The sequence below is a fragment of the Pongo abelii genome, chromosome 1 (genome assembly GCF_028885655.2).
Source record: "Pongo abelii isolate AG06213 chromosome 1, NHGRI_mPonAbe1-v2.0_pri, whole genome shotgun sequence".
Taxonomy (NCBI): Eukaryota; Metazoa; Chordata; class Mammalia; order Primates; family Hominidae; genus Pongo; species Pongo abelii.
Genome location: NC_071985.2, coordinates 44,352,530 through 44,368,888, shown reverse-complemented (window position 1 = coordinate 44,368,888; position 16,359 = coordinate 44,352,530). Strand labels below are relative to the sequence as shown.

General features: G+C 44.2%; 1 protein-coding gene across 4 annotated transcripts in view; it reads right to left on the bottom strand.

The window, feature by feature from the left end:
* Positions 1-16,359, bottom strand: part of DSTYK (dual serine/threonine and tyrosine protein kinase) — a 72,284-nt gene that overhangs the window by 13,198 nt on the left and 42,727 nt on the right. For all 4 annotated transcript variants that reach the window (XM_024231985.2, XM_024231989.2, XM_009238912.3 and 1 more), the window contains exons 3-10: positions 13,366-14,035; positions 7,990-8,222; positions 7,196-7,279; positions 6,310-6,486; positions 5,524-5,653; positions 4,392-4,548; positions 3,825-3,957; positions 1,554-1,667 (exon numbers count right to left, since the gene is read on the bottom strand). In XM_024231985.2, coding sequence (XP_024087753.1) covers positions 1,554-1,667; positions 3,825-3,957; positions 4,392-4,548; positions 5,524-5,653; positions 6,310-6,486; positions 7,196-7,279; positions 7,990-8,222; positions 13,366-14,035 — 1,698 coding nt within the window. The remainder of the gene's footprint in view (positions 1-1,553; positions 1,668-3,824; positions 3,958-4,391; positions 4,549-5,523; positions 5,654-6,309; positions 6,487-7,195; positions 7,280-7,989; positions 8,223-13,365; positions 14,036-16,359) is intronic.

Sequence of the window (16,359 nt, the reverse complement as noted above, 5' to 3'; positions counted from 1 at the left end):
AAGCCTGCTGCAGAAATTTTCGTGAGTAATGAGGAGCTGAATATTAACCAGCAAGACAATGGGTAAAATTTCTCCAGGACATGTCAGAGGCCTTAACAGCAGCCCCTCCTATGACAGGCCTGGAGGTCTAGGAGGGAAAAATGGTTCTGTGCGCTGGGCCCAGGGCCCCCCTGCTCTATGCAGCCTTCAAACATGGTGCCCTGCATCCCAGCTGCTTCAGTTCCAGCTGTGGCTAAAAGGGGTCAACACATAGCTCAGGCCATTGCTTCAGAGGGTGCAAGCCCCAAATCTTGGCAGCTTACACGTGGTGTTGGGCCTGCAGGTGCATAGAAACCAAGAATTGTGGTTTGGGAACCTCCGCCTAGATTTCAGAGGATGTATGGAAATGCCTGGATATCCAGGCAGAAGTTTGCTGCAGGGGTGGAGCCCCCATGGAGAACCTCTGCTAGGGCAGTGCGGAAGGGATATATGGGGTTGGAGCCCCCACAGAAAGTCCCCACTGGGACACTGCCTAGTGGAGCTGTGAGAAGAAGGCCACTGTCTTCCAGAACCCAGAATTGTAGATCCACACACAACTTGCACCGTGTGCCTAGAAAAGCCACAGACACTCAACACCAGCCCATGAAAGCAGCCAGGAAGTAGGCTGTATCCTGCAAAGCCACAGGTGTGAAGATGCCCAATGCCATGGGAGACCACCTCTTGCATCAGTGTGCCCTGGATGTGAGACATGGAGTCAAAGAAGACCACTTTGGAACTGCAGGGTTTAATGACTGCCCTATTGGATTTCAGACTTGCATGGGCCCTGTAGCACCTTTGTTTTGGCCAATTTCTCCCATTTGGAATGGGTGTATTTACCCAATGCCTGTACCCTCACAGTATGTAGAAAGTAACTAACTTGCTTTTGATTTTACAGGCTCACAGGCAGAAGGGACTTGCCTTGTCTCAGATAAAACTTTGGACTTGGACTTTTGGATTAATGCTAGAATGAGTTAAGACTTTGGGAAACTGTTGGGAAGGCATGATTGTGTTTTGAAATGTGAGGACATGAGATCTGGGAGGGGCCAGGGGCAGAACGATATGGTTTGGCTGTGTCCCCACCCAAATCTCATCTTGAATTGTAGTTCCCATAATCCACATGTGTTGTGGGAGGGACCCAGTGAGAGGTAATTTAATCATGGGGGCAGTCACCCTCATGCTTTTCTCATGACAGTGAGTTCTAATGAGACCTGATGGTTTTGTAAGGGGCTTTACCCCCTTTTGTTTAGTACTTCTCCTTGCTGCTGCCATGTGAAGAAGAATGTGTTTATTTCCCCTTCCACCATAACTGTAAGTTTCCTGAGGCCTCTCCAGCCCAGTGGAACTGTGAGTCAATTAAACCTCTTTCCTTTATAAATTACCTAGTCTTAGGTATGTCTTTACTAGCAGCGTGAGAATGGACTAATACACTTTCTGTGAGGACTTTTCTTAGGATCTAACTTACATTTACATGTACCCTCCAAAATCACTCAGCCACAGAGGTAGGGTATAATCTTGGGGAAACAGCTCTTACTTACCAGCACATTTTTCAGTTTGATATCACGATGGACAAGTCCCTGGCTGTGCAGGAAGCGGATTCCCTCCACCACATCTAGTGCTATCTGCAAACGTGTCTCCAGGGTCAGCCCAGCCTTGGGGAGACAAAAGAGCTTACTTGTCATGATAAGGCAACTCCTCAATTCAACTGACTATACTAGGGCACATGAGGACAGAAAAGTGATTTTTAAAAAGGGGAAGAGCCGGGCACCGTGGCTCATGCCTGTAACCCCAGCACTTAGGGAGGCCAAGGTCAAGAATTTCAAGACCAGCCTTGCAAACATGGTGAAATCCTGTCTGTACTAAAAATGCAAAAAAGAATTAGCTGGATGTGGTGGCAGGTGCCTGTAATCCCAGCCACTTGGGAGGCTGAGGCAGGAGAATCACTTGAACTCAGGAGGCAGAGCTTGCAGTGAGTTGAGATGGTGCCACTGCACTCCAGCCTGGGTGACAGCAAGACTCTGTCTCGAAAAAAAAAAAAAAGGTGGGGGGAGAAAAAGCAGTTAGGAGAGGGAAGTAGAGGAAAAGCGAGGAAGAGCAAGTTGTAAAGGAGACAAAGCCAGATAAAATCCCTTGCAGGCTGCAGTTAAGCCAAATAGATAACCTCAAATGTGACTAGCAGATAGAACCAAACAACTAAGGCATGAGCTCATTTCTAACACTTGAACAAATTCTGGAACTGCCCTTGAGGCTCAAAGTGACTATTTCTAGGTCCCTCAGGAAGATTTACTTCCATTGCTTTACAGGCCTGGTTAGCCCAGGTTTGGTTTTATGGATTCAAATACCAAAGTCACTTATATTACTTCAATTCAGGGTCTCCTGAATACTGGAAAATGTCACATCACTCATTCAAAAGCTCAAAGGACGTTCTCTAGCTCACTTGTGGAAATGCATCAGACAATGCTTAACTCCTCTGAAATGAAGAGGGAAAGCTGCTTGGAGAGTCATTTTCTTCATCATATTGATTCCTCATGACTCTGGGAAGCATTTCTAAGGTTTCCTCTGCCCTACTTCTGGAAGCCTCCGTATAAACTGGTCCAAGAGGAATCCGTGAGAAGGGATCTACTCAGAGACTCTGAGGTCAGCTTTTCTCTCCTTCTACTCAGCTCCTATGTAGGGAACAGACAAAAGAAACCTCTCTAATTCCCTCTTAGTGGTCTAGATAAGGGAAACTCAACATCCAACTGAGGGTTTCACCTTCACTCAAATAAAATCCTTTAGTAGCTTCTCACAGTCTATAACAGAATTCGAATTCTATGGAAATTCTTAACATTTTGGGTCTTATATAATTTGTTCCCAACATCTCTTTGCACATTATGTCTCCTGATTCCCAAAACGAACCAGCTGCTCCAATGTGCCCAGTGTCCTTACCAGCCTTCAAATGCTCTAGGCATTAAGCTGTTCCTTCTCCCTGCTATGGCCTCTTCCTTCCAACTGCCCAAATTCTACCCATCATGGTATATCTGTCAAACTCAAACGCCACATCTTCCTGAAATGGCTGCTGACTACAATTCTCTTAATAGTGCCTGTCAATTATACCTTCTGATATCCTCTAATGGTGCTTAATGCTGGACCTTGTACAAAGCAGTCACTAATAAATATCTGTTGACTAAACAACAAAAACTAGCTTTATCCTCTTACAGCAAAAATGAGAAAGAAGAGCAGAGTTACAGGAAGCTGTACTGCTCTTCCAAGGAGTTTAGATTTTACCATCACAGGGTCTGAGTGGTGAATGACAGTATTCTGGGAATATAATGGGGTGAAAATAGGTTCTGAGAAATCTTTAAAAATTTTTTTTATTTTTATTTTTAGAGATAGGGTCTTGCTCCGTCACCCAGGCTAGGGTGCAATGGCAAGATCATAGCTCATTGCAGTCTCAACCTCCTAAGCGCAAGAGATCCTCCCAGCTCAGCACCCTCGAGTAGCTGGGACTACAGGTATGAGCCACCACACTCAGCTAACTTTTAAATTTTTTATAGAGACGAAGTCTCCCTCTATTGCCCAGACTGGTCTCAAACTCCTGGACTCAAGTGATCCTCCCACCTTGGCCTCCCCACGTGCTGGGATTACCGGGGTGAGCCACCATGCCCAGCTGAGAAATCTTTAAGGGTTTTTGGAAATAAGTGAAATAAACCCTAATTACTCCAACAATCTCTGATGAAAGCTAAAAGCTCTGAATAAACAGGAGAGGATGAGAGGCTAGAAAGGAACCCGTGGATTTGGCTGCCAGCTGGATCTTGCTCTCTGCTTACCTTCAGCCCTGTGTAGAGATCCCGGTGTAGCCGCTCCATAATGAGGAGCACAGCAATGCTGGAGCCACCACCATAGTTGTAGTCAATGACTGAACCATGGAGATCCACCAATCGCTCATGCTTCGGCAGAGACCTGGAGGGAAGGAGAGAGGTCTGGGCTACAAGGCTTGGGCTCTAATCCTGCATGCCATGCCAGAATGTATGAGACAATAATTTCCAGACCATGCTTAGGACAGGTCCAGAGGTAATGGCCCCCAGTGCAGACAGAGCCCTCAGTACAGACAGAGCATGGCCTCTTCAACAAGGATGAAGAATCCTGGATTCTAAAAACTGATAAGGCTTAAGGACTAAAGAAGAAAGTTAAATGGAATGATGAGTCTGAGAAATTAGGATGGTGGAGAAAGAGCAAGCAAAGACAGTAAAGGCCTGAAAGGGAGCACATGTCTGTTAGACACAAAAACCTAAATATAGAGAGGCCATGCTGTAGCTCTTGGTACAAAATCTAAACCAGGCTTCTAGATTCTTCTGTGGATCTTTCTCTTAGAGATGAATGAGACCAGGACCCACCTCATATAGTGAAATTCCAAAGCCAGATCATTCCAGTGCTTCTCATCTGGAGGGACAACTGATTTGAGGGCACAAGGGAAGTGTCCTCCCCAGTTGTCACACAGGTATACCACACCATACTGGCCCCGGCCCAGTTCCTGTCCCAGTTTAGGTTTACCTATAAGGTACAGAGACAGAGATAAGGCAGGAGGGATGGGAACTTGGTGGGCAGCCTCTGTAAGATTTTTTTTTTTTTTTTTGAGACAGAGTCTTGTTCTGTCACCCAGGCAGGAGTGCAGTGGCATGATCTCTGCTCACTGCAACCTCTGCCTCCTGGGTTCAAGCGATTATTCTGCCTCAGGCTCCCAAGTCGTTGGGATTACAGGCATGCGCCACCATGCACCGCTAATTTTTACAGTTTTAGTAGAGACGGGGTTTTGCCATGTTGCCCAGGGTGGTCCTGAAATCCTGGGCTCAAGTGATCCACCCACTGTGGCCTCCCAAAGTACTGGGATTACAGGCGTAAGCCACCATGCTGGCCCTGTAACATTTTTCATTGTGAACCTGCCTTTAGGGTCAGGAAGCTGTAATCATGCCCAGGGATAAAATTCTAGTGTCATTCTAACCCAATAGAAAGTAATCTAACTGGTTTAATTCAAATAAACTGTGGTTATGTGGTATTTTTATTTTTTGGAGATAGAGTCTTGCTCTGTCACCCAGGCTGCAGTGCAGTGGTATGACCTTGGCTCACTGCAACCTCTACCTCCTGGGTTCAAGTGAATATTCTGCCTCAGCCTCCCGAGGAGCTGGGGTTACAGACAAATGCCACCACGCCCAGCTAATTTTTTTAGTAGAGATGGGGTCTTGCCATATTGCCCAGGCTGGTCTTGAACTTCTGAGCTCAGGCAATCCACCCACCTCAGCCTCCCAAAGTGCTAAGATTACAGGTGTGAGCCACCACACCTGGCCTGGTCATGTTATTTGAACTATATAAATAGCAGGAAGAGACTTTAGGAATTCAAAAACATCAGTAAGGGTTTAGGCAGCTTTGCAAAGAAGCAGCTTTAGACACTAGGATTCTCTGAGGTTGGACATAAGAATGTCAGGTATCCTGAACCATCCTCCAGTTTATCTAAAAGAAAACCAGACTCACGATGAAGCAAGACATCCTGTAAAGAACGGCTTTCCAGAGAAAGGCGGGCCAGGCGGGGAGCATGATCTTTCCGAACCCTCAGCCATAGATCTTCAGTTTTCTCTAACCGGCCTGAGTGGCCAGCTTCTAGCTGGGAGAGAAACAGAAAAAGTACATATGACTTAAGTCCCTAGCTTCAGCTTCCTCACCTGTTATACAGGGATAACAATATCTACTTCATATAGATAATTGTGAGAATTAAACAAGATACATGTAACATGTTTAGCACAGAGACTGGCACAGAGTAGACTCTCAACAAAAACTTTTCCTCCTGGATGCATACTCACATCTATCCACTCTCTGCCTGGACACACCCACTCCCCACCAGTGGACAATCAGATGTCAAACAATTATGAAATAATATAGAAGTTGGAAAGTCATGACCTTCTGTCATTTTTTCCTAAAATACTACATAAACATATAAAATTCCTACTCCTATTTTCTTTCCTCACTCAGTGAAATGGGGAGGAATTAACTGAGCTCACTCCATTCTCCCGAGAGTTAGGAAAATATCCACATGAAAAATTTATTGAAAAAACTTCCTATAACAGGCTAGAAAGAAAATATACTGATGATTTTAATATATATATGTGTATGTGTGTATATATGTATATAAACACACACGCGCACACACACACACACACACACACACATATATATATATGAAGAGCAGAGAGCAAAATATTCCCATCTGGATGAGGCGCTTCTCTGCTTGATCCAGCTGTATTTCCTTTCCTACATACCAACCTGCCGCAAGGAGGCTGCAAAAGCCTCGTGGGAACTATTGAGCCGAGTCCGGAATTGGCTGCAAATGCTCTTAGCCAATTTGGAGGCGCTGAGGCTCTCAATGGCTTCCTGGGCCACCTTCCTCTTCCATTCCAGAGTGATGGCAGGTGGGCTCACCCATGTGATGCGCTGGATGATCTACCAGGATGAAGACAGTGAGATCACCGAGGAATGAGAGACAAGAACCACTACAAAGATTCAGTGTCCTTCCTTTTCTGGGTTACCCATTCATTAAAAGCAGGCTCATAAGATGGGAGCCATATGAAGTCCAAAGTTCCTTTCCAATTCCATCTACCACAAAATCAGGTTCTAGCCAGAGAAAAGCATCAAAGAACACCAGGCCTAGTCTACATGCTCACAAACCCTCAATATATTACATTCAGTGCCAGGGAGTGCCTGATAATCTTTCTGAAGTCAGTAAATAACTCTACATAAGAGCCAGATCAAATTCCAGAACAGAAACCACATTCACAGCCTCCGGCAACAACAAAGCCTAGTTCTGAGAAAAGATTTAGGCTGGGAAAAAGAAATATGAAGAAGCTAGTGTGGTAGAGTCTTATGGCTCCATGAACTATCATTTATCTTTTTTTTCTATTTTTCCATTGTCCACAAAGAGCACCCAACATAAAAATCATTTAAACCCAAAATTTCTGAGAGTTCAAGGGAACAATGTTAATAATTATTTGAGAATAGGCATAAACCAGAATTCTCCCAGGCAGGCAAACCAGAACAAATGGTCACCCTGCCTTAACAGAAGATCCTAGATATCTGTTTCCTACCGGGGTCACTAGGATTCATTTGAGCCAACTAGGGGCTTCCAAATCTTTCTCTAAGTAATAATCCCTACCTGTTTGATTTGCTCCCACAGCATCCTTGTAACTGATGACCCTGAGTGAAATGTGACTTCAACATGATAGGCAGCATTTAAGATCTGAAAGAGACAACGCCAAAGAAAACATGCCCTCAGTAGTGTGGCTATTTCAAAAATGCAATAAATGATACTTATTTCAAGAACACAGTCCAGACTCAGGGTTTCCAAACTTACCCCTCAATATATATGCAGAGTCAACTTAAGCTGATTATTTATTTTGTGACTATCTAGCCCCTTCTACCTCATCTTTATATTCATCAACTTATTTTTTTATTCTTTTTTATTTTTTAGACAGAGTTTCACTCTTGTCCCCCAGACTGAAGTGCAATGGTGTGATCTTGGCTCACCGAAACCTCTGCCTCCCAGGTTCAAGCGATTCTCCTGCCTCAGCCTCCCAAGTAGCTGGGATTACAGGCATGCGCCACCACGCCCGGCTAATTTCGTATTTTTAGTAGAGATGGGATTTCTCCATGTTGGTCAGGCTGGTCTCGAACTCCCAACCTCAGGTGATCCACCCACCTCAGCCTCCCAAAGTGCTGGGATTACAGGCGTGAGCCACTGTGCCTGGCCTATATTCATCAACTTAACTGCAGTTTTACAGCTCACCAACATCTCCCACAGGCAGTGGTCACGTGACAGGAAAACAATAAAATTCAAACAAGATTCGCAAGAAGCTGAAAGGGAAATTCTTGCCTAATTTGAAGCGTGGACTTGTGCAGATTTTTCATGTTATCTATGACACGATGTCTTAAAAATCATTCTTTGTCTACCTGTTTGAGATAATTACTGGTGATGTGAACTGAGACATCCTGAGACTTCTCCAGGCTCTGCAGACATCGTTCCAGGGTTCCGACGAAGCTCTCCCTCAGGTAATCCACTGAGCTGATCAGCTTATTAGCCACTGCCTGATTAAGTCGGGAGATGATGAGTTCCTGGATCTGTCGGATGCAGCATTTGATCTCTCTGGTGCCCACTGGTTCTCCATTCTCAGGGACAATGACATCTATGGAGGCAGAGAAATAAGCTAATCAGTTGTGAGGAAGAAGCAACAGACACACTAAATAAAGTCATCTCCCAAATCAGAACCATGGAACTACCGTGATGATGATGGCTGTGATTCGTTGATGTCTAACTCTCACAATGATCAGGGGTCACGTAACCCTCAACTACTAAAGGCAGCTAAGATCCTGAGAAGAAGCAATTAAGTCCAGGTGCAGTGACTCACGCCTGTAATTCCAGCACTTGGGGAGGCTGAGGCAGGAGGATTGCTTGAGCCCAGGAGTTCAAGATGATCTTGGGTAACATAGTGAGACCTCATCTCTACAAAAAGTAAAAAGATGAGGCAGGCGGGAGGATGGCTTGAACCTAGGAAGTAGAGGCTACAATGAGCTGTGATTGTGCCACTGTACTCCTGTCTGGGTGATGGGAGTGAGACCCTGTCTCAAAAAAAAAAAAAAAAAAGAAGAAGCAATAAGTCTAGAATAAGACTGTTGATTTTGTTAGCTTTTTTTTTTGAGACGGAGTCTCGCTCTGTCACCCAGGCTGGAGTGGGTGGCGCGATCTCAGCTCACTGCAAGCTCCGCCTCCCGGGTTCAAGCCATTCTCCTGCCTCAGCCTCCTGAGTAGCTGTGACTACAGGCACCTGCCACCACGCCCGGCTAATTTTTTGTATTTTTAGTAGAGATGGGGTTTCACCATGTTGGCCAGATTGGTCTCGATCTCCTGACCTCGTGATCCACCCACCTCGGCCTCCCAAAGTGCTGGGATTACAGGTGTGAGCCACCGTGCCCGGCAATTTTGTTAGCTTTTATGTCACATTTATAGGAGGGAAGGAACAACATTTATGAAGTGCAAACTATTTGAAAGGCACTAAAATAAGGATTTTACACATGTAATCTAATTTCATCTTCACAATAACTTTGTTAGATGGGTATTATAGATCAGGAAACAGCCTCAAAGAGAGAACAAAGTAGACATGGGAAGGGGATAGTACAGTTAGGAAGTAATACAGCCAGCATTTGAACCCAGTGCTCATTATTCCAAATCCTATGATCTTTGCAAAATTTCACACTCCCTAGCATATTAATGAGAAAAACCCAAGAGTCAGGAATTTTATTCTATGTTTTGTTTTTTTGAGACTGAGTTTAGCTCTATCGCCCAGGCTGGAGTGCAGTGGCACAATCTCGGCTCACTGCAACATCCGCCTTCCGGGTTCAAGTGATCTTGTGCCTCAGCCTCCCAAGTACCTAGGATTACAGGCGCCCACCACCACGCCAGACTAATTTTTGTTATTTAGTAGAGATGGGGTTTCACCATGTTGACCAGGCTGGTCTTGAACTCCTGACCTCAGGTGATCCGCTCACCTTGGCCTCCCAATGTGCTGAGATTACAGGCATGAGCCACTGCCGCCGGCCAGGAGTTTTATTCTAATCAATTACTAGATAAATAAAAAGTAAAACTCAATTGTCCCCACCATGCTACACTATCTCTTAGGATTAGAACATCTATTAATATTGTAAATCAGAGGACAGAAGAACTTGAGAAGTCAAACTACTTGCAAAAAGATGTGCTCCTAAAAAGGCACTCTCATGTCTACTGGTGGAAACTTAAATGGGTGCCACTTCTTCAGAGGAAATTTGGCAATATTTATTAAAATGTTCAACCAACCAAGAAAAATCTACATACCCTTTGATCTAACTATTTTGCTTCTAGGAATACTTTTTCTTGAGATATACCCTTACAAGTCCCAAGGTGTATATGTACAATGATTATTAATGCAGTACAGTTTGTATTAGCAAAAGAGAAAATAAAAAATAAACAAATAAGCCTGGCCAACATGGTGAAACCCTGTCTCTACTAAAAATACAAAAATTAGCCAGGTGTGGTGGTGCACACCTTTAGACCCAGCTACTAGGGAGGCTGAGGTGCGAGGATTCCTTGAACCCAGGAGGCAGAGGTTGCAGTGAGACTAGACCAGGCCTCTGCACTCCAGCCTGGGCGACAGAACAAGATCCTGTCTCAAAAAATAAATAAATAAATAAAAATAAATAAAAAACAAAAACAAACAGTTTAAATGTCCACCAATGAGAGAATAGTTCAATAAATTCAGGCATATCCATTAGGAAAAGACAAATTTGTATGAATATTTACGGAATGCCCTCTAAGATACATATTAAATGAAAAAGACAAGTGCAGAAGAACATATGGAGAAGAAGTGGGTGACTGGGGGATGGTGTCTTTATAACTCTGAGTTAAGTACTATACATATAGGTTTTATCTTAAAAATAAATTTTATAAAGTGTGAATATCATGATACCTAGCACATATGCATTGTCTTTATTTAAAAACAAACAGTAATAGTAATCTGGCTCCACGCTGGGCACGATGGCTCATACCTGTAATCCTAGCACTTTGTGGGGGCTGTAGCGGGAGGATCGCTACAGGCCTGGGCAACACAGCAAGACCTGTGTTTTTTTTTTTTACAAAAAAAAAAAAAATCTGGCTCCACAGAATATGTGCTAGCTTGCTTCTAAATCTTCTTACTGTTTCAAGGGTACTCAGAAAGCACTTAGAACAAGGTAAGAACAATCGAATACTTTACTGTCTGCCCAGCCTAGCTGTCCTGACCTTCATTCTGTGTAATATGATGCCGGCAGTGATACTCTGGTGTCTTTAATCAAATATTGAGAAGACTTCCTAAGATTTCCACTGCAAGTAACACTTCTCAACAACTCCTCTCGCAGTGGGGAATTAACCAAAGAGGTATCTCTGTTCATCTTTAGAATGACTATAAGAAATCAGGCAACCTATGCTTGCTAAAGTCAACCATACTTCCTTTGTATTTATAAGTGTAACTTAAACTAGATATCATCATTCACACACTCATTGATTCTCCAAAGATGTACTGTATACAAGAGTCTGTGTTATTTGCTGCAAGGAATATGATGATGAATAAGACCCAGATCCTATCCTCCTTCAACTCTAGGATTTTAGGAAGTAGTCAGCAGTACATAAATATGCCAGAAATAAGTTACAGATGGAATGCTATGCGATTTCAAATGACTGCAATTGTTATTAGCTAAGAAAATTAAAGCAAGGCTAAGTGTGGTGGCTCATGCCTATAATCCCAGCACTTTTTAGGAGGCCGAGGTGGGAGGATTGCTTGAGGCCAGGAGCTCAAGACCAGCTTGGCCAACATGGTGAAACCCCTGTCTCTAAAAAAAATACAAAAGTTAGCTAGTGTGGTGGCATGTGCCTGTAGTCCCAGGTGTGCAGGGGGCTGAGGCAGGAGGATTGCTTGAGCCCAGGAGATTGGGGCTGCAGTGAGCCACGACTGCACTACTGCACTCCAGTCTGGATGGCAGGGCAAGAACCTGTCCCAAAAATAAAAAAAGAAGGAGAAAATTAAAGAAGACTTCATGAAAAATGGCATTTGGGAGACAAGCCCTGATGGGTAGGTAGGATTTGGAAGTTCACAGACAAATCAAAGACATTCCAGGTTTAAGGCAGGGTGTTAGCAAAGAAAAAGTAAAGGGAGCGTATGGAGGACAGAAAGAAGTTAAGACCAACTGACATAGAAAATACAGGAAAGTGCATAGTGAGGAAGTAAGACTGGAAAAGTTGGTAAGGGCTAGGCTTTGGGAGGTCTTTAATAATAGGTGCAGGAGTTAAACTTAGTCTGTAGAAATAGGGAGCCAGTAAAGGTGAACTGGGGAAAGAAGTCAGGGAGATCAGTTAGATAACAATAGTTGAGTTAGACTTAAGAAGACAGAATAGAAAAGCACAGATAGGGATCGAATATGTAAGGAGATTAATCAAGGCCAGGCGTGGTGGCTCACGCCACCCAGCACTTCGGGAGGCCGAGGCGGGTAGATTACGAGGTCAAGAACATCCTGGACAACATGATGAAACCCCGTCTCTGCTAAAATACAAAAAAAATTTAGCCGGGCACGGTGGCGCATGCCTGTAATCCCAGTTACTCGGGAGGCTGAGGCAGGGGAATTGCTTCAACCCGGGAGGCGGAGGTTGCAGTGAGCCAAGATCACGCCACTGCACTCCAGCCTGGGCGACAGAGCGAGACTCCATCTCAAAAAAAAAAAAAGATTAATCAGTACTTGGCAACTGATTAGCCAAGGGAAGACAATTCAAGACCATGCTGAGGTTTTGAAGGTGGGTACCAGGAAGAAGGTGGCATCAGTAACTGGAAACAGATTAAGAAGCAGTAAAGGATGGAAATTAAGAATACGGGCTCAGGAATCAGACTGTCTGGATTCAAATCCTGCCTCTAATATTTACTAGCTGTGTGACCTTGGGCAAATTACTTAATCTTTCTAAGCCTTAGTCCCTCATCTAGAAAAAGGAAATAAACAGAATCTACCTAGGGAGGTTATTTTTAAAAAATACTGATGCTGGGTCCCACGTCAGAAATCCTGAATAAGTCTGCAGTCATCTTTAGTGGTCTTGAGCATCTGTAGTTTCAGAAAGCCTCCCAAGGGATTAGGATACTCACAACTGAGACTCTAAAGGGTAACTTGTAAACCATGTCATTTTAATCTTCCATGGAGGTTTATACAGAAGTCAGTATACAAAATCAGCAGCATCTCAGACACCCAAAGACCTGACCAATCACTTTCACCCAATTTTGTTAGTAGCCATTTGTGAAGAATAGGACTGTCAAACGGCTAAAAACACAACTTTGGGAAATCCTCCTGATTTGGGCTTCAGAAGCAGCCTGAAAGGAAATTAGACCACGAGACAAAAAGAACCAATAAACAGGCATGAGCCATACTGCAGAAGCAAAGGTTAAAGCACAATTTACTAACATTCTCCAAGCAGCTCTTCTCCAGCTCCATTAGGGGTTGAGGGGGTACAGGCAGAAAGTGGAGATTAGGGAGCTATTAGGATGAATTTACCAAAAGTTGAGCTAATGTTCTTGGGAAGGAATGAGGGTGGAATCTTCCACAATGATCTTTGAGAGCAAGAGAGGCCACCTTGGCTAAATGGTGGGCTCCTGCTGATAACAGTGGGGTGGATGAAGTTACCCTGAGATTCCTTTAACCTTAAGAATTAACGTTCTTAATTTCCAGCTAGAAAATGGTTAGAGACTCCTCCTGTGCCAGCACCCCAACAAGCTCTCTGGGACCTACCTTTAAACTCCATGTTAGTAGCATCATCCAGAAGTTCCTCCTTCATGGTATTAAGTGTCTCAACAATCATATCCTTCATTTCCTCCTGCTTTCGGTTGGCAATATTCATCAATGATTCATACAACTCATTCTCCTTTTTTCGAGTATATTCCAGACGTTTGGGAGTGATCTGCAGGTCCCGCTGCATGTCAAATGCCTGGTTAATAAAGATGTCAAGGCAGTGGCAGTGCACCAGGTTCAGGGCCTTGGCTGCATCCACCAGGCGAGTCTGTAACACCTGGTGAGAAAACGTGCTCAAGTGTCTCAGCTTTTCACTCTGTTCCACCAACATGCTCTGAGCTTTAGTATCCTGGCCAGGAGCCCCACAGTTCCAGTGACTGCTGCTCAGATAGCCCAGGTCAATTAGCTGGCGATAAAGCGGTGATCTTTCGCTCTCCATTCTCCTGGTTGAGGAGTCTATTATCTCTGAGCCCAGTTTCGGCACTTTGAAAAAGAATACAGGAAAGGAGAAATACTTTCGGATTTCCTGAAGCTCTTGCTCATCCCTCTCAGAGAGTTCATCTTTGTGGAGTGCATAGGTTATCACAGGCAAGAAATCATTCACCAAGTCACCCAGAACATCCACTGTGGGCCGGAGGCCTTGGCATGGTGCTACCACAACGTCCACTTCCTGGATGGGGAAGGGGGTCATATATCAGCGCCTGAGGGTCAGAACCAATCCCTGTCTCCCCAAAGTCCCACACTGAGACCAAAATCCTGATCTATGATGGAACAATTGGACTTCAGTACCCTAGCCATTGATCCACCTCCTTCCTCGGTTACCAACACTCCCTGGTGCAGCCTATGAAGGCAGGCACTCATCTAGAGAGAGTGAAAAAACAAAGTACAAAGGATGGCAACCCCTTTAGCCATCAGATTAAAAAAAAATTTTGGTCTCTGCCTTCCTTTATTGCTTAGACATTCCCACTGATTCCCTCTGATGAAGAATTAAGACAAATAATGGAAGAAAAAGGAATTGTAATGGAAATTATCAGACTGGGAGTGAGTCGACCTGGGGTACTCCTCCCCTTCTTGCTCTCCTCTGACACCTCCATCCCTGCCATTCTGACCTGGCTAACTCCTAAGCATCCTTTTAGTTTCGATGTATATGTTATGACATATCCTTATAGAGCCTTTCCTATCACACAGTCCCAACTAAGCACACTCCCCTTTTCTTAAGGTTCAACATATTTATAATCCACTTCTTTAAAACCTTTCTTTCCCCCATGGGTCTGTAAACTCTTTGAGGGCAGGGACTGGGTCTATTTTGCTTACTACTGTAGCTCCAGTGCCTAGCATGTGGTAAGTCCTAAATACTGTTGAATTAATCAGTTAAGTAGGAAATGAAAAGCCAGGTTCACCAAACATTATTACTGTCCTATTCTGAGTCTGTAGGTATCCCAAAGTCTTAGCCACCTAAGTCTAAGTAATATCTTTAGGAATATGATCACTTGGTACGGCAGAGACCAAGGTTTGCCTATCCAATATCTGGTCTCCATGTTATAAGGGAAGGCAATGTCCTTTACAGATAGGGGTATCCAATAAGTGGGTGGGGTTTCCAGGAAATCCCTTTAGGGTACAGGGGGTGGATTCTACCAGAAAATATGTCCTTTGGCCTTGTCCTTCTTCCTGCTTGGAGCACAGATGTGACAGCTAGAACAGCAGTGATCACTCAGCAGCCCTAAGGCAAACCTGAGGGTGGAAGCCAGCACTAAAGATGATGACACCAAAAGAAAGAGGGAGCTTAGGTCTCTGGTGATCACAGAACTGCCACACCAGCTCTCAGTTACCTAGCTTCAGACTTCTTCCATGTAAGGGAAAAAAAAAAACCCAAAAACTCTATCTTTAAGTTCCTGAGTTTTGGTTTTTTTGTTTGTTTGTTTGTTTGATGATCTGTTACTTACAATTGAACCTAATCCTAACTGAAATGCCCAAGTTCGCTAAAGTGAGTTTCGAGAATGATCTTTAGGCTGGGCGCAGTGGCTCACGCCTGTAATCCCAGCCCTTGGGAGTCCAAGTCAGGAGGATCGCTTGAGGTCAGGAGTTTGAGATCAGCCTGGCCAACATGGCAAAACCCCATCTGTACTAAAAATACAAAAATTAGCCAGGTGTGGTGGTGGGCGCCTGTAGCCCCAGCTACTCCAGAGACTGAGGCAGGAGAACGGCTTGAACCCGGGAGGCGGAGGTTGCAGTGAGCTGAGATCGCCCCACTCCAGCTTGGGCGACAAAGCAAGACACTGTCTCAATTTAAAAAGAAAAAAAAAAACATCTTTGAGGTTTAGAAACAAACCTTCCACAGGTCCTTTGCCTAGTCTGCACTTTCCACTTTGTGTTCTACTTCTTTCCTGTGAAGGTTCCAAACACACAAGAGCATATGTCCATCTACTGCATTTCTATCCATTGCATAGGTTGTTCCTCTGTGTCTCTGACATTGTCTGCTTTGCCTGGCATTCCAGGTATAAACGGTTAACTAGGGACTCACACATATTAATATATTACCATTGTAGGTACACAGACTCCTGATGTCTTCAAGGGTCTGCAAACTCAGAATCAACCCTCCACAGAATTCTAGCATATTTTAGAGTTATAAAAGAACTCAACACAAATATGCTCACGTTTGTGTCCTTAACAGTTATCAGATGTTGAATATTTACTTTGTCTGAAGTCTAAAAGACACACAATTTTGTTTCTTTCAGATGAATATGCTGTTTTTATTTCTTACCCTATTTGAGCAGCAGGTTTATTGATTGATTGATTGAGACAGAGTCTCACTCTGTCACCCATGCTGGAGTGCAATGGCACGATCTCAGCTCACTGAAACCTCTGCCTCCTGGGTTCAAGCGATTCTCCTGCCTCAGCCTCCTGAGTAGCTGGGATTACAGGCACGCACCACCATGCCTAGCTAATCTTTGTATTTTTAGTAGAGATGGGGTTTCACCATGTTGGCTGGGCTGC